Source organism: Oncorhynchus clarkii, chromosome 22 (assembly GCF_045791955.1).
Source record: "Oncorhynchus clarkii lewisi isolate Uvic-CL-2024 chromosome 22, UVic_Ocla_1.0, whole genome shotgun sequence".
NCBI lineage: Eukaryota > Metazoa > Chordata > Actinopteri > Salmoniformes > Salmonidae > Oncorhynchus > Oncorhynchus clarkii.
The window spans coordinates 3,391,930-3,415,206 of record NC_092168.1 but is presented as its reverse complement, the minus strand read 5'-3'; the positions used below and the strand labels follow the sequence as shown (position 1 = coordinate 3,415,206).

At 45.3% G+C, this 23,277-nt stretch overlaps 1 protein-coding gene across 1 annotated transcript in view; it reads left to right on the top strand.

Moving 5' to 3' along the window:
- Nucleotides 1-23,277, top strand: part of LOC139381024 (fibroblast growth factor 14) — a 93,104-nt gene that overhangs the window by 24,071 nt on the left and 45,756 nt on the right. The window contains exon 3 of the mRNA XM_071124261.1: nucleotides 7,238-7,341. Coding sequence (XP_070980362.1) covers nucleotides 7,238-7,341 — 104 coding nt within the window. The remainder of the gene's footprint in view (nucleotides 1-7,237; nucleotides 7,342-23,277) is intronic.

The window sequence follows — 23,277 nt, the reverse complement described above, 5'->3', positions numbered from 1 at the left end:
TGAGCGATTAAGCAAAATGCCTTTATTTTGGGGGGGTTCAGTTACTTGAATTCCATGTATTTATTTTTTTGTGAGCTCAACACTTATTTTCTCTAAATAGAATCCATTGCGCCTGTTCTTTCTGGCCATGGAGATAGGCGGATACACACAGACCATATGAGACCTCATGAGAGAGGAATGACACAACACAACAACGAGAGGGAAAGAGACAGTGAGGTAGCTCTACCTGATTGATGGTTGAAGTAGTTGATAATAAGCAGTCTACTTTGAAGAACTAGTAAAATGATTTTGGCAGCCAGCTAGCTACTACTAGCCTAGTTAATTAGGATGACTCATTCAATGGGGAGCACAGCGATAAAGTAAGATGGTTGTCTGGGTGGTTGGATGCTACTACCTGAGCAGAGATGAGATGATGACTTAAGGAATGAAAATAATGAAGTCATAAAAAATATAAGTTATACACAGCTGAAATATATTATTAAAGTAAAGTAATTAACGTGCTTAAATGATGGTTAATAAATGATAAGCAGTAATGGGAATTCACCACCATCATGGTGTTCTTGTGAATTGTTTTATTCTGTGTTGTTACAGCATTCAACCCACTGTCAGTGTCAGGAAAAAGACAGGTGATGGCTGAGGAAAGTTATGTTAATTAGCTAAATGCGTGTTAATTAGCTAAATGCGTGTTAATTAGCTAAGTTAGCTAAATTATGAATATAACGTTCATCTGCTGTCGACATCAGGATAGGATTTGAGACCACTAGTTACCTCCAAAAGTAGTTAATAGCATTGACTGCATGCTGACAGTGCTTTCAGAGCCATCTAGTGGCTAGCCACACTACAAACTTAATTTTACCAGGTTTCTGTAAAGCAATTGTAATGACAGTCCACCACAACATATCCAAGAGTCTCCTGATCAGCAATAGGTAGTCTGTGTGTAATTTAATTCTGTATTGAAAATACTATTTGAGATCATTGTTTATTTATTTTTAATTAAACAATATATATATTTCACCTTTATTTGACCAGGTAGGCTAGTTGAGAACAAGTTCTCATTTACAACTGCGACCTGGCCAATATAAAGCAAAGCAGTGCGACACAAACAACAACACAGAGTTACATATGGGATAAACAAACTTACAATCAATAATACAATAGAAAACAGTGTGTGCAAATGAGGTAAGATAAGGGAGGTATGGCAATAAATAGGCCATGGTGGCAAAGTAATTACAATATACCAATTAGACACTGGAGTGGTAGATGTGCAGAAGATGAATGTACAAGTAGAGATACTGGGGTGCAAAGGAGCAAGATAAATAAATAAATACAGTATGGGGATGGGGTAGTTGGATGGGCTATTTGCAGATGGGCTATGTACAGGTGCAGTGATCTGTGAGCTGCTCTGACAGCTGGTGCTTAAAGCTAGTGAGGGAGATATGAGTCTCCAGCTTCAGTGATTTTTGCAGTTCGTTCCAGTCATTGGCAGCAGAGAACTGGAAGGAAAAGGCTGCCGAAGGAAGAATTGGCTTTGTGGGTGACTAGTGAGATATACCTGCTGGAGCGCGTGCTACTGGTTGGTGCTGCTATGGTGACCAGTGAGCTTAGATAAGGCGAGACTTTACCTAGCAGAGACGTGTAGATGACCTGGAGCCAGTGGGTTTGGCGACGAGTATGAAGCGAGGGCCAGCCAACGAGAGCGTACAGGTCGCAGTGGTGGGTAGTATATGGGGCTATGGTGACAAAACGGATGACACTGTGATAGACTGCATCCAATATGTTGGGTAGAGTGTTGGATGCTATTTTTTTAATGTAAGTAAATGTAAGGGGTGCGCAACTGGTGGCAGGGAAGTCAGACGCAGGAGAGCCGATCTAGGTAATAGCCGGAGCAGTTTAATTGCAAAACCAACGGCATCAAGAAAATATCAACATGGGTACAAAACCTGACGCGCACCTGTCAGCACTTACAACAAACAATACCACACAAAGATATGGGGGGAACAAAGGGTTAAATACACAACACGTCATGAGGGAATGAAAACCAGGTGTGTAGGAAAACAAGACAAAACAAATGGAAAATGAAAAGAGGAGGAACCTCCCTCACCTCAGACTCCTGGAGTGGACCAGCCACCACGGGCCTGAGGAGAGACACATGGAACGAGGGGTTAATACGGTAATCGGGGGGAAGCTGTAACCTGTAACTCACCTCGTTCAGTCTCCTCAGGACTTTAAATGGCCCCACAAACCGCGGACCCAGCTTCCAGGCAGGGCAGGCGGAGGGGTAGGTTTCAGGTCAAAAGCCAGACCCAGTCTGGTGCGAACACCGGGGCCTCACTGCGGTGACGGTCTGCGCTGGCTTTCCGGCGCAGCACGGTGTGCTGAAGGTGAACATGAGCGGCACCCCATGTCTCATCCGCTCGCCGGAACCAGTCGTCCAGCGCAGGAGCCTCAGTCTGACTCTGATGCTAAGGAGCCAGACCCGGCTGATACCCCAGTACGCACTGGAAGGGGAGAGGTTAGGAGAGTAGTGGGGGAGCGAGTTCTGGGCCATCCCTGCCCAGGGCACGAATGCCACCCACTCCCCTGGCCGGTCCTGGCGATAAGACCTCAGAAACCTACCCACATCCTGGTTAACTCTCTCCACCTGCCAATTACTCTCGGGTGAAAACCCCCAGACGTTCCATGAACGCCCTCCAGACCCTTGAAGTGAACTGGGGACCCCGATCAGACACTATGTCCTCAGGCACCCCGTAGTGCAGGAAGACGTGTGTAAACTAGGCCTCCGCAGTCTGTAGGGCCGTAGGGAGACCGGGCAGAGGGAGGAGACAGCAGGACTTATAGAAATGGTCCACAACGACCAGGATCGTGGTGTTACTCTGTGAGGGAGGAAGAACAGTAAGGAAATCCACCGATAGGTGCGACCACGGCCGTTGTGGAACGGGTAAGGGGTGTATCTTACCTCTGGGCAGGTGCCTAGGAGCTTTACACTGGGCGCACACCGAGCAGGAGAAAACATAAACCCTCACGTCCTTAGCCAAAGAGGGCCACCAGTACTTCCCACTCAGACAGCGCACCTTCCGACCGATGCCTGAATGACCAGAGGAGGGTGACGTGTGGGCCCAATAGATCAGCCGGTCACAGACAGCAGACGGAACGTACAGACGCCCAGCGGGACACTGGAGGGGAGTGGGCTCTGCACATAATGCCTGCTCAATGTCCACGTCCAGCTTCCACCATAGTAGCACCAACGGAAACCCCTAAACACCTACCTGAGCACTCTCGCGACGACCCTGTGAGAGCCCTCTGTTGCCACGAAACAGTGGGGTCATGACAGGCTAACCAGGGCAGGCCTAGCACCACGGGAAACGCAGGAGAGTCAATAAGAAAGATACTGATTCTCTCCTTGTGATCCCCCTGCGTCACCATGCCCAGGGGAGCGGTGGCCTCCCTAATCAACCCTGACCCTAATGAACGGGAAGGGCACAGCCACAGGAACAATGGGGAACCCTAAACTATGGGCGAACGATCTGTCTATAAAATTCCCAGCCGCGCCTGAATCGACGAGCGCCTTATGCTGGGAATGCGGGGAAAATTCAGGAAAAGTGACATACAAAAACATGTGTGCAACAGAGGGCTCTGGGTGAGAGTGGTGCAGACTCACCTGGGGTGACACCAGAGTGCCCTTCCTTCTGCTTCAATCCCCAAAGGAACCAACGCGGCACCGGCAGTGTGACCTCTGTGGCCACAGATAGTGCACGAGACGGAACCTCCTCCTCCGGTCTCCCTGCGCACAGCACCTCCCAGCTCCATGGGCATCGGAGTGGTGGTGCTGGGGGATGGAACTGACAGACCCCGCTCTGGACAGGTACACCAGCTGGTCAAAGGTGAGGGTGGTGTCCCTGCAGGCCAACTCCCGACGGACGTCCTCGCGCAAACTGCAGCGATAGTGGTCGATCAGTGCCCAGTCGCTCCATCCCACGCTAGCAGCCAGGGTTCGAAGGTCCATGGCAAACTCCTGGACGCTCCTCTTCCCCTGCCTCAGACGGTAGAGACGTTCACTGCCGGCTTTACCCTCGGATGAGTGGTCGAAGACGGCCCGGAAACGGCGGGTGAAATCCTCGAAATGGTCCAGCACCGGATCTCCTTCTCCCCACACGGCGTTGGCCCACTCCAGGGCTTTCCCTGAGAGGCACGAGACGAGGGCGGACACCCTCTCACGGCGCGAAGGAGCCGGGTGGACGGTTGCCAGGTAGAGATCTAGCTGCAATAGGAAACCCTGGCCGCGTGCAACCTTCCCGTCGTACTCCCGGGGAAGGGCGAGACGAATCCCACTGGGACCGGGTGAATGGGAGGCGAGTAGTGGAGGCCCTGGTTGTGCTGGTGGAGGCGCTGGAGGAACTCCCTGTCTCTCCCACCTGCCCATGGTTTGGATGACGCGGTCCATGGCGCGGCCGAGATGGTGGATCATCTGCGCTTGCTCCTGGATTCGCTCCTCGACCCCTATACCAGGGGCACCTGCTCCTGCTGACTCCATATGGTGGTGTGGAATTCTGTAAGGGGTGCGTAACTGGTGGCAGGGAAGTCAGATGCAGGAGAGCAGAACTAGATAATATCCAGAGCAGTTTAATTGCAAAACCAACGGTATAAAGAAATAACCAACATGGGTACAAAACCCGACGCGCACCAGTAAACATGTGCACAAGCACTTAGAACAAACAATTCCACACAAAGACATGGGGGGAACAGAGGGTTAAATACCCTTAATGAGGGAAATGAAAACCAGATGTGTAGGAAAACAAGACAAAACAAATGGAAAAGTTGATTGACGATGGCTAGAAGACCGGTGACGCCGAACGCCGAACGCCGCCCGAACAAGGAGAGGAACCGACTTCGGTGGAAGTCATGACAGTAAATGACATCGTCGAGGATCTGTAGGATAGTCAGTTTTACGAGGGTATGTTTGGCAGCATGAGTGAAGGATGCTTTGTTGCGAAATAGAAAGCCGATTCTAGATTTCATTTTGGATTGGAGATGCTTAATGTGAGTCTGGAAGGAGAGTTTACAGTCTAGCCAGACACCTAGGTATTTGTAGTTGTCCACATATTCTAAGTCAGAAGCGTCCAGAGTAGTGATCCTGGACAGGCGGGCAGGTGCGAACAGCGACCGGTTGAAGAGCATGCATTTAGTTTTACTTGCATTTAAGAGCAGTTGGAGGCCACGGAAGGAGAGTTGTATGGCATTGCGGCTCGTCTGGAGGTTAGTTAACACAGTGTCCAAAGAAGGGCCAGAAGTATACAGAATAGTGTCGTCTGCGTTGAGGTGGATCAGAGAATCACCAGCAGCAAGAACGACATCATTGATGTATACAGAGAAGAGAGTTGGCCCGAGATTTGACCCCTGTGGCACCCCCATAGAAACTGCCAGAGGTCCGGACAACAGGCGAGCTTAAGAGAAGTAGTTGGTGAACCAGGCGAGCAGTCATTTGAGAAACCAAGGCATTTGAGAATCCTGGCCTTGGCTAGGTCGATGAATACGGCTTCACAGTAATGTCTCTTATAGATGGCAGTTATGATATCGTTTAGGACCTTGAGCGTGGCTGAGGTGCACACCTGACCAGCTCTGAAACCAGATTTTATAGCGGAGAAGGTACGGTGGGATTCTAAATGGTTGGTGATCTGTTTGTTAATTTGGCTTTCAAAGACCTTAGAAAGGCAGGGTAGGATTGATATAGGTCTGTAGCAATTTGGGTCTAGAGTGTCTCCCCCTTTGAAGAGGGGGATGATCGCGGCAGCTTTCCAATCTTTGGGAATCTCAGACGGTATGAAAGAGAGGATGATCAGGCTAGTAATAGTGGTTGCAACAATTTCTGCAGATAATTTTAGAGAGAGGGTCCAGATTGTCTCGCCCGGCTGATTTGTAGGGGTCCAGATTTTGCAGCTCTTTCAGAACATCAGCTATCTGGATTTGGGTGAAAGATAAATGGTGGAGGCTTGGGTGAGTTGCTGTGGGGGGTACCGGGCAGTTGACCGGGATAGGGGTAGCCAGGTGGAAAGCATGGCCAGCCGTCGAGAAATGCTTTTCAAATTCTCAATTATACTGGATTTATCGGTGGTGTCAGTGTTTCCTAGCCTCAGTGCAGTGAGCAGTTGGGAGGAGGTGCTTTTCTTCTCCATGGACTTTACAGTGTCCCAGAACCTTTTTGAATTTGTGCTTCAAGATGCAAATTTCTGTTTGAAAAGCTAGCCTTAGCTTTCCTACCTCCCTGTGTATATTGGTTCCTAACGTCTCTGAAAAGTTGCATATCACGGGGGCTATTCAATGCTGATGCAGTACGCCACAGGATATTTTTGTGCTGGTCAAGGACAGTCAGGTCTGGAGTGAACCAAGGGCTATATCTGTGTCTGGTTCTACATTTTTTGAATGGAGCATGCTTATTTAAGATAGTGAGGAAGGCACTTTTAAAGGATATCCAGGCATCCTCTACTGACGGGATGAGGTCAATGTCATTCCAGGATACCCCGGCCAGGTCGATTAGAAAGGCCTGCTCGCTGAAGTATTTTAGGGAGCGTTTGACAGCGATGAGGGGTGGTCGTTTGACCGCAGACCCATTACAGATGTAGGCAATGAGGCAGTGATCGATGAGATCTTGGTTGAAGACAGCAGAGGTGTATTTGGAGGGCGAGTTGGTTAGGATGATATCTATGAGGTTGCCCTTGTTTACGGATTTGGGTGTACCTGGTAGGTTCATTGATAATTTGTGTGAGATTGAGGGCATCAAGCTTAGATTGTAGGATGGCCGGGGTGTTAAGCATGTCCCAGTTTAGGTCACCTAGCAGCACAAGCTCTGAAGATAGATGGGGGGCAATCAAGTCACATATGGTGTCCAGGGCACAGCTGGGGACAGAGGGTGGTCTATAGCAAGCAGCAACGGTGAGAGACTTGTTTCTGGAAAGGTGGATTTTTAGAAGTAGAAGCTTGAATTGGTATGCCACAGACCTGGATAGTATGACGGAACTCTGCAGGCTATCTCTGCAGTAGATTGCAACACCGCCCCCTTTGGCAGTTCTATCTTGTCTGAAAATGTGAAGGGTTTTCTCCAGTGGTTTGAATGGAATTGGTCTGTCTGTCTGTCTGTCTGTCTGTCTGTCTGTCTGTCTATCTGTCTGTCTGTCTGACTCTGACTCTGACTCTGACTCTGACTCTGACATTGTCCTCCTCTTTCCATCTTTCTGTCTTCCAGCTTTGTTCAACTTGATTCCTGTGGGTCTCCGAGTTGTTGCGATTCAGTCTGTGAAGACAGGGTTATACATCTCCATGAACGGGGAGGGCCATCTGTACACATCAGTGAGTAACAGTCTATTCTATTCCGTTTTATTCTGTTACATTCAACTGTATTTTCAGCTTCTGTAATATTTAAGGCATGAAGGAATGACACACACAGGTCATGCAAATAATAATTCAAGAAACAGTCAATATACATTACATGCAAGTGGGTATTGAGAGTATTCGGAATGTATCCAGATCCCTTGACTTATTCTGAAATGTATTAAATTGTTTTTTTTTGTATCTTATCAATCTACACACAATACCCCATAATGACAAAGCACATTTTTTTTTTTTTTTCAAATGTATAAAAAAACTAAACTGAAATATCACATTTACATAACTATTCAGACACTTTACTCAGTACTTTGGCAGCGATTACAGCCTTCAGTCTTCTTAGATATGACGCTACATGCTTGGCACCTGCATTTGGGGAGTTTCTTCCATTCTTCTCTACAAATCCTCTCAAGCTCTGTCAGGTTGGATAGGGAGCGTTGCTGCACAGCTATTTTCAGGTTAGCTATTTTCACCTCCCTGACCAAGGCCCTTCTCCCCTGATTGCTCAGTTTGGCCGGGCGGCCAGCTCTAGGAAGAGTCTTGGTGATTCCAAACTTCTTCCATTTAAGAATTTGGGGGCCACTGTGTTCTTGGGGACCTTCAATGTTGGATATAAGGTGGGACCTTATAAAGACAGGTGTGTGTCTTTCCAAATAATGTCCAATCAATTGAATTTACCACATTGGACTCCAATCAAATTGAAGAAACATCTGAAGGATGATTAATGGAAACAGGATGCCCCTGAGCTCAATTTTGAGTCTCATAGTAAAGGATCTGAATACTTATGTAAATAAGGTATTACTGTTTTTTATTTGGAATAAACTTGCAACAATTTTGAAAAACTTGCTGAGATTTGTTATTTTTTAAATCCATTTTAGAATATGCAACAAAATGTGGAAAAAGTCAAGGGGTCTGAATACTTTCCGAAGGCACTGTATGTCCAGCTCAGACTCCTTTGTTATCATATCACATTGCTCATTTTAGAGACCCCCCCCCCACACACACACACACACACACACACACACACATAAAAACACATAATCAAATCCCACTGTTTATTCTAAAGGGAAGATGTCGACCTTCTCTTCATTTCCGGCATCAGAGTTAAAATCTTTTGCAGCAGAGCATTGTTGGTGTTGAGAATATTTACTGCAGTATTTCAAGGCTAATTGCTCTGCAGAGAAGATGAGAAATCCCATTGCACACGGTTTCATGCATATAGATTTATATTAATCACATCAAGTACCTCTATAATCACATCAACTAGATATTTCCGGTCCATGCATCAACAACAATAAATGGTGCAAAATGGAAATGGAGAGACAGTTTGTCATGCTGTGTAGAATAACATATTTCTGTTTTATTGTATTGTAAATATATTATTTTAGATGCAAAATGTAAGCATGTTTTTTTCTAAATTGGAATTAAGAATTGAAGACCGAACAAAATAAAGTAAAATAAAGGTTATGAGAAGCAATACAGTATGATGTGTCAATGAAGACTCATATTTTAACCTTTTACATCTGGTGCAAAGAGCCTAATGCTTTGGTGATTACTTGGGAAAAGGAAATTGATAGAAACACAATCGGGATTTATCTATATACAGCAAATCATTTACATATCATGATATGTTAATGCTCCTGTGCAGTGATATCAAATCAAATCAAATGTATTTATATAGCCCTTCGTACATCAGCTGATATCTCAAAGTGCTGTACAGAAACCCAGCCTAAAACCCCAAACAGCAAGCAATGCAGGTGTAGAAGCACGGTGGCTAGGAAAAACTCCCTAGAAAGGCCAAAACCTAGGAAGAAACCTAGACAGGAACCAGGCTATGTGGGGTGGCCAGTCCTCTTCTGGCTGTGCCGGGTGGAGATTATAACAAAACATGGTCAAGATGTTCAAATGTTCATAAATGACCAGCATGGTCGAATAATAATAAGGCAGAACAGTTGAAACTGGAGCAGCAGCACAGTCAGGTGGACTGGGGACAGCAAGGAGTCATCATGTCAGGTATTCCTGGGGCATGGTCCTAGGGCTCAGGTCCTCCGAGAGAGAGAAAGAAAGAGAGAATTAGAGAGAGCATATGTGGGATGGCCAGTCCTCTTCTGGCTGTGCCGGGTGGAGATTATAACAGAACATGGCCAAGATGTTCAAATGTTCATAAATGACCAGCATGGTCGAATAATATTAAGGCAGAACAGTTGAAACTGGAGCAGCAGCACAGCCAGGTGGACTGGGGACAGCAAGGAGTCATCATGTCAGGTAGTCCTGGGGCATGGTCCTAGGGCTCAGGTCCTCCGAGAGAGAGAAAGAGAGAAGGAGAGAATTAGAGAACGCACACCTAGATTCACACAGGACACCGAATAGGACAGGAGAAGTACTCCAGATATAACAAACTGACCCTAGCCCCCCGACACATAAACTACTACTGCAGCATAAATACTGGAGGCTGAGACAGGAGGGGTCAGGAGACACTGTGGCCCATTCCGAGGACACCCCCGGACAGGGCCAAACAGGAAGGATATAACCCCACCCACTTTGCCAAAGCACAGCCCCCACACCACTAGAGGGATATCTTCAACCACCAACTTACCATCCTGAGACAAGGCTGAGTATAGCCCACAAAGACCTCCGCCACGGCACAACCCAAGCAGGATGACCACATCAGTGACTCAACCCACTCAGGTGACGCACCCCCTCCAGGGACGGCATGAGAGAGCCCCAGTAAGCCAGTGACTCAGCCCCTGTAATAGGGTTAGAGGCAGAGAATCCCAGTGGAAAGAGGGGAACCGGCCAGGCAGAGACAGCAAGGGCGGTTCGTTGCTCCAGAGCCTTTCCGTTCACCCTCCCACTCCTGGGCCAGACTACACTCAATCATATGACCCACTGAAGAGATGAGTCTTCAGTAGAGACTTAAAGGTTGAGACCGAGTTTGCGTCTCTGACATGGGTAGGCAGACCGTTCCATAAAAATGGAGCTCTATAGGAGAAAGCCCTGCCTCCAGCTGTTTGCTTAGAAATTCTAGGGACAATTAGGAGGCCTGCGTCTTGTGACCGTAGCGTACGTGTAGGTATGTACGGCAGGACCAAATGAGAGAGATAGGTAGGAACAAGCCCATGTAATGCTTTGTAGGTTAGCAGTAAAACCTTGAAATCAGCCCTTGCTTTGACAGGAAGCCAGTGTAGAGAGGCTAGCACTGGAGTAATATGATCACATTTTTTGGTTCTAGTCAGGATTCTAGCAGCCGTATTTAGCACTAACTGAAGTTTATTTAGTGCTTTATCCGGGTAGCCGGAAAGTAGAGCATTGCAGTAGTCTAACCTAGAAGTGACAAAAGCATGGATTAATTTTTCTGCATCATTTTTGGACAGAAAGTTTCTGATTTTTGCAATGTTACGTAGATGGAAAAAAGCTGTCCTTGAAATGTTCTTGATATGTTCTTCAAAAGAGAGATCAGGGTCCAGAGTAACGCCGAGGTCCTTCACAGTTTTATTTGAGACGACTGTACAACCATTAAGATTAATTGTCAGATTCAACAGAAGATCTCTTTGTTTCTTGGGACCTAGAACAAGCATCTCTGTTTTGTCCGAGTTTAAAAGTAGAAAGTTTGCAGCCATCCACTTCCTTATGTCTGAAACACATTCTTCTAGCAAGGGCAATTTTGGGGCTTCACCATGTTTAATTGAAATGTACAGCTGTGTGTCATCCGCATAGCAGTGAAAGTTAACATTATGTTTTCGAATAACATCCCCAAGAGGTAAAATATATAGTGAAAACAATAGTGGTCCTAAAACGGAACCTTGAGGAACACCGAAATTTACAGTTGATTTGTCAGAGGACAAACTATTCACAGAGACAAACTGATATCTTTCCGACAGATAAGATCTAAACCAGGCCAGAACTTGTCCGTGTAGACCAATTTGGGTTTCCAATCTCTCCAAAAGAATGTGGTGATCGATGGTATCAAAAGCAGCACTAAGGTCTAGGAGCACGAGGACAGATGCAGAGCCTCGGTCCGATGCCATTAAAATGTCATTTACCACCTTCACAAGTGCCGTCTCAGTGCTATGATGGGGTCTAAAACCAGACTGAAGCATTTCGTATACATTGTTTGTCTTCAGGAAGGCAGTGAGTTGTTGCGCAACAGCCTTTTCTAAAATTTTTGAGAGGAATGGAAGATTCGATATAGGCCGATAGTTTTTTATATTTTCTGGGTCAAGGTTTGGCTTTTTCAAGAGAGGCTTTATTACTGCCACTTTTAGTGAGTTTGGTACACATCCGGTGGATAGAGAGCCGTTTATTATGTTCAACATAGGAGGGCCAAGCACAGGAAGCAGCTCTTTCAGTAGTTTAGTTGGAATAGGGTCCAGTATGCAGCTTGAAGGTTTAGAGGCCATGATTATTTTCATCATTGTGTCAAGAGATATAGTACTAAAACACTTGAGCGTCTCTCTTGATCCTAGGTCCTGGCAGAGTTGTGCAGACTCAGGACAACTGAGCTTTGAAGGAATACGCAGATTTAAGGAAGAGTCCGTAATTTGCTTTCTAATAATCATAATCTTTTCCTCAAAGAAGTTCATGAATTTATCACTGCTAAAGTGAAAGTCATCCTCTCTTGGGGAATGCTGCTTTTTTGTTAGCTTTGCGACAGTATCAAAAAGGAATTTCGGATTGTTCTTATTTTCCTCAATTAAGTTAGAAAAATAGGATGATCGAGCAGCAGTAAGGGCTCTTCGGTACTGCACAGTACTGTCTTTCCAAGCTAGTCGGAAGACTTCCAGTTTGGTGTGGCGCCATTTCCGTTCCAATTTTCTGGAAGCTTGCTTCAAAGCTCGGGTATTTTCTGTGTACCAGGGAGCTAGTTTCTTATGAGAAATGTTTTTAGTTTTTACGGGTGCAACTGCATCTAGGGTATTGCGCAAGGTTAAATTGAGTTCCTCAGTTAGGTGGTTAACTGATTTTTGTCCTCTGGTGTCCTTGGGTAGACAGAGGGAATCTGGAAGGACATCAAGGAATCTTTGTGTTGTCTGTGAATTTATAGCACGACTTTTGATGATCCTTGGTTGGGGTCTGAGCAGATTATTTGTTGCAATTGCAAACGTAATAAAATGGTGGTCCGATAGTCCAGGATTATGAGGAAAAACATTAACATCCACAACATTTATTCCATGGGACAAAACTAGGTCCAGCGTATGACTGTGACAGTGAGTGGGTCCAGAGACATGTTGGACAAAACCCACTGAGTCGATGATGGCTCCGAAAGCCTTTTGGAGTGGGTCTGTGGACTTTTCCATGTGAATATTAAAATCACCAAAGATTAGAATATTATCCGCTATGACTACAAGGTCCGATAGGAATTCAGGGAACTCAGTGAGGAACGCTGTATATGGCCCAGGAGGCCTGTAAACAGTAGCTATAAAAAGCGATTGAGTAGGCTGCATAGATTTCATGACTAGAAGCTCAAAAGACGAAAACGTCATTTTTTTTTTTGTAAAATGAAATTTGCTATCGTAAATGTTAGCAACACCTCCGCCTTTGCGGGATGCACGGGGGATATGGTCACTAGTGTAGCCAGGAGGTGAGGCCTCATTTAACACAGTAAATTCATCAGGCTTAAGCCATGTTTCAGTCAGGCCAATCACATCAAGATTATGATCAGTGATTAGTTCATTGACTATAATTGCCTTTGAAGTAAGGGATCTAACATTAAGTAGCCCTATTTTGAGATGTGAGGTATCATGATCTCTTTCAATAATGACAGGAATGGAGGTGGTCTTTATCCTAGTGAGATTGCTAAGGCGAACACCGCCATGTTTAGTTATGCCCAACCTAGGTCGAGGCACAGACACGGCCTCAATGGTGATAGCTGAGCTGACTACACTGACTGTGCTAGTGGCAGACTATGAATGTTTGAGATCGTGTCTTATACACAAAGTGTACAAGTTCCTGATACTGAGTTGCAACCCTCACTTTTGCCCTCAGAACCGCCTCAATTCGTCAGGGCATGGGCTCTACAAGGTGTCGAAAGCGTTCCACAGGGATGCTGGCCCATGTTGACTCCAATGTTTCCCACAGTTGTGTCAAGTTGGCTGGATGTCCTTTGGGTGGTGGACCATTCTTGATACACACGGGAAACTGTTGAGTGTGAAAAACCCAACAGAGTTGCAGTTCTTGACGCAAACCGGTGCCCCTGGCACCTACTACCATACCCTGTAACTCTTTTGTTTTGCCCATTCACCCTCTGAATGGCACCCTTACACCCTCTGAATGGCACCCTTACACCCTCTGAATGGCACCCTTACACCCTCTGAATGGCACCCTTACACCCTCTGAATGGCACCCTTACACCCTCTGAATGACACACTTACACCCTCTGAATGGCACCCTTACACAATCCATGTCTCAATTGTCTCAATGCTTAAAATTCCTTCATTAACCTGTTTCCTCCCCTTCATCTACACTGATTGAAGTGGATTTATCAAGTGACATCAATAAATGATCGTAGCTTTCACCTGGATTCACCTGGTCAGTCTATGTCATGGAAAGTGCATCTCAATGTTTTGTACACTCATTGTCTACTTAGCGTAGTTGCTCTATAACCACAGGTTCCATTTTGAACCGTGTGTTCTCAAGGTAACTAGTTTGTGTAGTCATGAACTACTTTCTCTTACTCATGGCCAGTTGTAACAGACTGCAGTGTCAGTGGCCTGACTGCGGTATTGACTTTTCCTCTGTAAAATACACCATCCTCATGGCAGGCAGCCTTGAAGACGATAAAACCCCACTCCAATCACCGCCCTCTTCTCTCTTGTCTCTAAAATGCATAATGTGATATGATAACAAAGATGGTTGCATGTCCTAGCTGGACCAATTTTGCATGTGATGTGTATTGACTGTTTTCTTCATTTATTATTTGCTTGACCTGTGTGTGTCATGCTTTTATGTCCTAAATGCCACACAAGCAGAAAATACAGTTGTTCGACTAGAAATGATTAGAAACAATTATAATCAAATTGAATTAAGATGATAACACTCCACCATTCCTCTCTCATCTCCACTTTTCTCTTCTCTTCCCTTCTCCATCTTCGACTACCTGTAATTTCTCTCTCTTCTCCTCTCCTCTCAGTTCCCCCTTATCTCCTCTCTCTTTTCATTTCCTTTCATTTCCAATCCTAATTAGCTATATTAATCAGGATGAAGAACATCCTAACCTCGTCTCCCAGATAGGGAGATCCATCAGGATCAGTGCCCTAAAATCCCTCTCACGTCTTCCCATCCCACATAGAGCATCAGGGACACTGAAATCTCATTCGCCTTGCTGTCCTCATTCATTAAGTGCAGAGGATAAGAGGCACGGTTTTCCAGCGACAGGCAGGCAGGCATTCCGATGGAATTCCGTGACTTTATTATCACTGCTTGGCTAAAGCCATGAAGGGAATTACAGTGGAGAGGATTGACCTGGAGTCTATGGATTGTGTTTAGGGAATTTACGGTAGGGATTGGGAATGAATCTACATTATGGATGCTACACAACGCATTACATAACGTGTCTTAATAGGGCATTGGGCCACCACTAGTCTCACGTTGCCATACCTACAAAATCAAATTGTTGTCACGCCACCCTTGGAAGTAATTCTGTATTGCAATAACAGTTTATTTATCCGCTGGCTCCAAGCGGTAACGTTTTGATTGGGTGCTACATTTCAAGAACTCTCCCCAACATGCCCGTTGGTGCTATGTGTTAGTTCGTCACTGTTTTCAGACTGAGAAGGACACATTTTGCAGTTGTTTCGTATGCTAGTTTGCAACTTTGCAGAAAAAATGGAAGAGAACATGGAGGAAAAAAACATTCTGTTTTGCCAGAAGTGTGCTCTGTACACAAAATTGACATAAATCAAGATATTTTAATGGGGTTTTAATGTGCGATTTCCCGGCCATTCTCACACACTTGCACCTACGACACAAATCTAGTGAGCACCATTGGGGCTCCGCTCAAGCAAGGCATTTGATTGGTTTGACATGTTGCAAGGCATCACAGATTTACACCTGGTTGCCACCCCTATTTAGCAATTTTCTTGCCATGAACTTCTCCAGGCTTCCTAGGCCACCACAAGCCGCCAGAACAGCTTCAATGCGCCTTGGTATAGATTCTGCAAGTGTCTGGGACTCTGAAAGAGGGGTGCGCCACATAATTCTTCAACTAAATTCCATTTGGTGTTTTTGTTGATGGTGGTGGAAAACACTGTCTCAGGCGTCGCTCCAGAATCTCCCATAAGTGTTCAGTTGTGTTGAGATCTGGTAACTGACACACACACACACAGACACACACACCCTTTAAACCCTCTTTCAAAGTCACTGAGATCTCTTCTTCTTCTTCAGCCATGGTAGACAAAATAAGGACCCTAAGCATGCTTGCCTAATTAACTCAGGAATCACACCTGTGTGGATGCATCTGCTGTTTCCTTTATTTTGGCAGTTACCTGTAAATATATAGAGGTTTATTTTTTTCATTGGTTCATTTCATCTTGTAGGCTACACATTCACAGCTAAAAGTTGGATTGCAGTGTAGGTCTACACTCATGGTGGAGACTGGTGCTTCTGGCAACCCACTGGATGAATTGATAATGATTGATGTCAGATGATGGTCAGGCAGTGGGGTGGCTAGTTTGTGGCTAGTTTGTGGACTTGATCTGCACAATTTGCTCTCTGCTCTCGTCGTTGGCTTTCACTTGCTCTCTCTCTCTCTCCCCCTCTGTCTTGCTCTCTCTCTCTCTCCCTCTGTCTTGCTCTCTCTCTCTCTCTCTCCCCCTCTGTCTTGCTCTCTCTCTCTCCACCTCTGTCTTACTCTCTCTCTCTCCCCCTCTGTCTTGCTCTCTCTCTCCCCCTCTGTCTTGCTCTCTCTCTCTCCCCCTCTGTCTTGCTCTCTCTCTCTCTCTCTCTCTCTCTCTCTTGCTCTCTCTCTCTCTCTCTCTCCCCCTGTCTTGCTCTCTCTCTCTCCCCCTCTGTCTTGCTCTCTCTCTCTCTCCCCCTCTGTCTTGCTCTCTCTCTCTCCCCCTCTGTCTTACACTCTCTCTCTCTCCCCGTCTGTCTTGCTCTCTCTCTCTCCCCCTCTGTCTTGCTCTCTCTCTCTCCCCCTTTGTCTTGCTCTCTCTCTCTCCCCCTCTGTCTTGCTCTCTTTCTCTCCCCCTCTGTCTTGCTCTCTCTCTCTCCCCCTCTGTCTTGCTCTCTCTCTCTCTCTCCCCCTCTGTCTTGCTCTCTTTCTTCCTCCTCTGTCTTGCTCTCTCTCTCTCCCCCTCTGTCTTGCTCTCTCTCTCCCCCCCTCTGTCTTGCTCTCTCTCTCTCCCCCTCTGTCTTGCTCTCTCTCTCTCTCCCCCTCTGTATTGCTCTCTCTCTCTCTCCCCCTCTGTCTTGCTCTCTCTCTCTCCCCCTCTGTCTTGCTCTCTCTCTCTCTCCCCCTCTGTCTTGGTCTCTCTCTCTCTCTCCCCCTCTGTCTTGCTCTCTCTCTCTCCCCCTCTGTCTTGCTCTCTCTCTCTCCCCCTCTGTCTTGCTCTCTCTCTCTCCCCCTCTGTCTTGCTCTCTCTCTCTCCCCCTCTGTCTTGCTCTCTCTCTCTCCCCCTCTGTCTTGCTCTCTCTCTCTCCCCCTCTGTCTTGCTCTCTCTCTCTCCCCCTCTGTCTTGCTCTCTCTCTCTCCACCTCTGTCTTGCTCTCTCTCTCTCCCCCTCTGTCTTGCTCTCTCTCTCTCCCCCTCTGTCTTGCTCTCTCTCTCTCTCCCCCTCTGTCTTGCTCTCTCTCTCTCTCCCCCTCTGTCTTGCTCTCTCTCTCTCCCCCTCTGTCTTGCTCTCTCTCTCTCCCCCTCTGTCTTGCTCTCTCTCTCTCTCCCCTCTGTCTTGCTCTCTCTCTCTCCCCCTCTGTCTTGCTCTCTCTCTCCCCCTCTGTCTTGCTCTCTCTCTCTCCACCTCTGTCTTGCTCTCTCTCTCTCCCCCTCTGTCTTGCTCTCTCTCTCCACCTCTGTCTTGCTCTCTCAATCCATCTTTCCTTATATCTGATTCTCCCGCCGACCCTTTATCAACATATATATTTTTGATAACGCTTTAGTCTTAAAAAAGCAACATAGAATGTGATGTGAAATGCTTAAACACGTTGAGTGGGAATCTTCTTATGAGCTCCTTCGACAAAAACCTTCAATACAAACAAATACGTTAAACCTTGTACACTGACTGTGACAAACATGAGGAGCACCTTCCTAATATTCAGTTGCAGCCCTTTTTGCCCTCAGAACAGCCTCAATTCTTCGGGGCGTGGACTCTACAAGGTGTCAAAAGCGTTCCACAGGGACTCCAATGCTTCCCACAGTTGTGTCAAGTTGGCTGGATGTCCTGTGGGTGGTGGACCATTCTTGATACACACGGGATACTGTTGAGTGTGAAAAACCCAGCAACGTTCCAGTTCTTGACAAAAACCAGTGCACCTGGCACCTACTACCAAACCCTGTTCAAAGGCATTTAAATATTTTGTCTTGCCCATTCACCCTCTGAATGTCAAACATACACAATACATGTCTCAATTGTCTCAATGCTTAAAAATCCTTATTTTACCTGTCAACTCCCCTTCATCTACACTGATTGAAGTGGATGTCACAAGCAGAGCAGGTGTTCTTAATGTTTTGTGTACGCAGTGTATATATTGGTGTGCAAAATAAACATGCCCTTGCCATCCAACCAGCCACACACTCACTCACACTCAGATCTCTTGCTGTTCTCTTGCTGTTCTCTGATGTGTGAATTACTCGTATATTCACAGCTAGCGAAAACACACCTCATCCCCCCACCTCCTCCTCCTATTTTATCTCTTTTTCATCCTCTCCTGAAAGCAAGTTACAGTTGAAATTGGACGTTTACATAGACCTTAGCCAAATACATTTAAACTCAGTTTTTCACTATTCATGACATTTTATCAGAGTAAAAATCCCCTGTCTTAGGTCAGTTAGGATCATCACTTTATTTTAAGAATGTGAAATGTCCATATAATGGTAGTAATGGTAATTATTTATTTCAGCTTTTATTTCTTTCATCACATTCCCAGTGGGTCAGAAGTTTACATACACTCAATTAGTATTTGTTAGCATTTCCTTTAAATTGATTAAATTGGGTCAAACTTTTCCGGAAGCCTTCCACAAGCTTCCCACAATAAGTTGGGTGAATTTTGGCCCATTCCTCCTGACAGAGATGGTGTAACTGAGTCAGGTTTGTAAGCCTCCTTGCTCGCACACGCCTTTTCCGTTCTGCCCACTCATTTTCTATAGGATTGAGGTCAGGGCTTTGTGATGGCCACAACTTTTGCCACAACTTTGGAAGTATGCTTGGGGTCATTGTCCATTTGGAAGACCCATTTGTGACCAAGCTTTAACTTCCTGACTGATGTCTTGAGATGTTGCTTCAATATATCCACATTATTTTCCTACCTCATGATGCCATCTATTTTGTGAAGTGCACAAGTCCCTCCTGCAATAAATCACCCCCACAACATGATGCTTCCACCCCCGTGCTTCACGGTTGGGATGGTGTTCTTCGGCCTGCAAATATCCCCCTTTTCCCTCCAAACATAACGATGGTCGTTATGGCCAAACAGTTCTATTTTTTTTCATCAGACCAGAGGACATTTCTCCAAGAAGTACGATATTTTTCCCCATGTGCAGTTGCAAACCATAGTCTGGCTTTTTTATGGCGGTTTTGGAGCAGTGGCTTCTTCCTTGCTGAGCGTCCTTTCAGGTTATGTCGATATAGGACTCATTTCACTCTGGATATACAGTGGGGGAAAAGGATCTTTAATGAATTCATTTGCAAATTATGGTGGAAAATAAGTATTTGGTCAATAATAATAATAATAATAATAAGGTAAAACGTTTTCTGTAAGTCTTCACAAGGTTTTCACACACTGTTGCTGGTATTTTGGCCCATTCCTCCATGCAGATCTCCTCTAGAGCAGTGATGTTTTGGGGCTGTTGCTGAGCAACACGGACTTTCAACTCCCTCCAAAGATTTTCTATGGGGTTGAGATTTGGAGACTTGCTAGGCCACTCCAGGACCTTGAAATGCTTCTTACGAAGCCACTCCTTCGTTGCCCGGGCGGTGTGTTTGGGATCATTGTCATGCTGAAAGACCCAGCCACGTTTCATCTTCAATGCCCTTGCTGATGGAAGGAGGTTTTCACTCAAAATCTCACGATACATAGCCCCATTCATTCTTTCCTTTACACGGATCAGTCATCCTGGTCCCTTTGCAGAAAAACAGCCCCAAAGCATAATGTTTCCACCCCCATGCTTCACAGTAGGTATGGTGTTCTTTGGATGCAACTCAGCATTCTTTGTCCTCCAAACACGACAAGTTGAGTTTTTACCAAAAAGTTATATTTTGGTTTCATCTGACATATGACATTCTCCCAATCTTCTTCTGGATCATCCAAATTCTCTCTAGCAAATTTCAGACGGGCCTGGACATGTACTGGCTTAAGCAGGGGGACACGTCTGGCACTGCAGGATTTGAGTCCCTGACGGCGTAGTGTGTTACTGATGGTAGGCTTTGTTACTTTGGTCCCAGCTCTCTGCAGGTCATTCACTAGGTCCCCCCATGTGGTTCTGGGATTTTTGCGTGATCATTTTGACCCCACGGGGTGAGATCTTGCATGGAGCCCCAGATCGAGGGAGATTATCAGTGGTCTTGTATGTTTTCCATTTCCTAATAATTGCTCCCACAGTTGATTTCTTAAAACCAAGCTGCTTACCTTTTGCAGAGTCAGTCTTCCCAGCCTGGTGCAGGTCTACAATTTTGTTTCCGGTGTCCTTTGACAGCTCTTTGGTCTTGGCCATAGTGGAGTTTGGAGTGTGACTGTTTGAGATTTTGGACAGGTGTCTTTTATACTGATAACAAGTTCAAACAGGTGCCATTAATACAGGTAACAAGTGGAGGACAGAGGAGCCTCTTAAATAATAAGTTACAGGTCTGTGAGAGCCAGATATCTTGCTTGTTTGTAGGTGACCAAATACTTATTTTCCACCATAATTTGCAAATAAATTCATAAAAAATCCCACAATGTTTTTTTATTGATTTCTTTTCTCATTTTGTCTGTCATATTTGAAGTGTACCTATGATGAAAATTACAGGCCTCTTTCATCTTTTTAAGTGGGAGAACTTGCACAATTGGTGGCTGACTAAATACTTTTTTGCCCCACTGTAGATACTTTTGTACCTGTTTCCTCCAGCATCATCACAAAGTCCTTTGATGCTGTTCTGGGATTGATTTGCACTTTTCGCACCAAAGGACGTTCATCTTTAGGAGACAGGCCGCGTCTCCTTCCTGAGCGGTATGACGGCTGCGTGGTCCCATGGTGTTTATACTTGCATACTATTGTTTGTACAGATGAACGTGGTACCTTCAGGCGTTTGGAAATTGCTCCCAAGGATGAACCAGACTTGTTTAGGTCTACAATTTTGTTTCTTAGGTCTTGGTTGATTTCTTTTGATTTTCCCATGATGTCAAGCAAAGAGGCAGTGATTTTAAAGGTAGGCCTTGAAATACATCCACAGGTACACCTCCAATCAACTCAAATGATGTCAATTAGCCTATCAGAAGCTTCTAAAGCCTTGACATCATTTTCTGGAATTTTCCAAGCTGTTTAAAAGCACAGTCAACTTAGTATATGTAAACTTCTGACCCACTGGAATTGTGATACAGTGAATTATAAGTGAAATAATCTGTCTGTAAACAATTGTTGGAAAAATTACTTGTGTGATGCACCAAGTAGATGTCCTAACTGACTTTCCAAAACTATAGTTTGTTAACAAGAAATTTGTGGAGTGGTTGAATAATGAGTTTTAATGACTCAAACCTATGTGTTTGTAAACTTCCAATTTCAACTGTGCATCTATTCCTGCCATTCACTGCACACTGTCTCTCGTTCTGAGTGTGGGAGCTCATGATCCACCTTTTCCCTCCATCAGGTGTATTTGATGATAGTGCACTTACAATCCCAGCCAATGCCTAGGAGATTGTATTCAAGCAATGGGAGAGTGTACTATTAGCGAGCAAGATTTTAAAATGTAATGGGAAATTCTGTGAAACCTGTCTTTTTTTAAGTGTCCTTTCAACCTCTAGCGAAGCTCTTTTCTCCTCTAGTTTTAGCACGACTTCAGGTTCATGAAATCCGAGTAATGAATAATTCTTCCTCCCCTTTCACCATAATGAATCAATTATCAACACAACGACAGAGATTACGCAATTTGATGCTAAGCAGAATTCTATTTTTTGACAAATAAGAGGAATGAAAGAGTGAGTCTGGTAGGCTTTCAGATAGAGCCGGAAGGCCTTTTGAGCATCCCTGGTTTTGAATCATTTTATTTTGTGTGAGAAATATTCGGCGAACAAAGTATGAGAGAATACAGATAGCATCAGAGTGACTGAGCTGCCTGGCACAAAGGACTCACCACAAAATAAAAGGAAGTTCAATCATCTCTTCCCTTTTCAATCTAGTACCTTTGTATCTAGGGCAATAAACTCCGTCTAATTTCTTCTCTTCTGTTGGGAGAGGGATGAGAGAGTTCTCCAGAATAATGAGAAGACGAGGGGGGATTTCTGTTTCTCTATCATGGCTCGCAAAACGGGGACATGTAGAAATAGGATTTATTGTATTCTCCAGATAACTGTAATGGAACTGTTTATGCAAACAGCGAACCAGACACATTTTAAACATGTACATGTTATTACTCCCAAAAGACTATTACAACCCCTGACAAGCCTGGGGCAGTGTTGCATTGTTTTACTTCTATTGGTCGTTGTGAAATGTTTGCGTTAGCAAACCTAAGTGGCTGGTGTTGAGTTTGCTCATAAGTCTCATACTTTCCTGTGTAAAGGTTATTTTCATAGCCTGTTGGTTTTCTTTAGAGATTGTCCTCTCCTTCAATTCACTGTTCAGTCAGACTGCGGGCGTTGTCTTCATCTGACGCCTGCACTTGTTTGTTTGTGGCACCTTTTTACAATTCTCAAATTTACTTGCCACATCAAGGAAGTGACCCTGTCGAAATGAGATCCTTCAGAAGACCAATCTCACGCAGTATTGTGGTGGAGCTGAGTGCAGAGTGGCTTTTTTTTGGTATCATAAAGCTTAAAACGGAGACCGCGGAAGGCACCTGTTTCGTTTCAGTGCTCGATTTAGGCCAAACATGAAAGGTTGGAGGTGATGCATGGACAAACTTAGATTGCATCAATATGAATTTAAAAAATAAAGAAAAAAACTATGGGTAACTTAGGACTGGGTGTGTTTGGGGAGGAATAGAGAGCAGCATCTTATACAAGAGTCAGTAGCGTGAAACAGAGTGTTTCTTTGCAAGGATGCTGGAGACGAGTCCCTAGTGCTTTGGGTGTTTTTTATTTTGGCTCAAACTTTCCTATTTATCATTTTTGTCTTGTTCTATCTGGTCCATGCTGCTCTCAAAGTTTCTCTCATTCTTCTCTGCAGATCCTCTCAACCTCTGCCAGGTTGGATGGGGAGCATCGCTGCACAGCTATTTTCAGGTCTCTCCAGAGAAGTTCGATCAGGTTCAAGTCCAGGCTCTGCCTGGGCCACTCAAGGACATTGTCTTGGCTGTGTGCTTACAATCGTTGTTCTGTTGGAAGGGGAACCTTCGCCCCAGTATGAGGTCCTGAGCGGTCTGGAGCATATTTTCATCAAGGATCTCTCTGTACTTTTCTCAGCTTATCTTTCCCTTGATCCTGACTAGTCTCCCAGTCCTTGCCGCTGAAAAACATCCCCAAAGCATGATCTTGCAACCACTATGCTTCACCATAGGCATAGTGCCAGGTTTCTTCCAGATGTGATGCTTGGCATTCAGGCCAAAGAGTTCA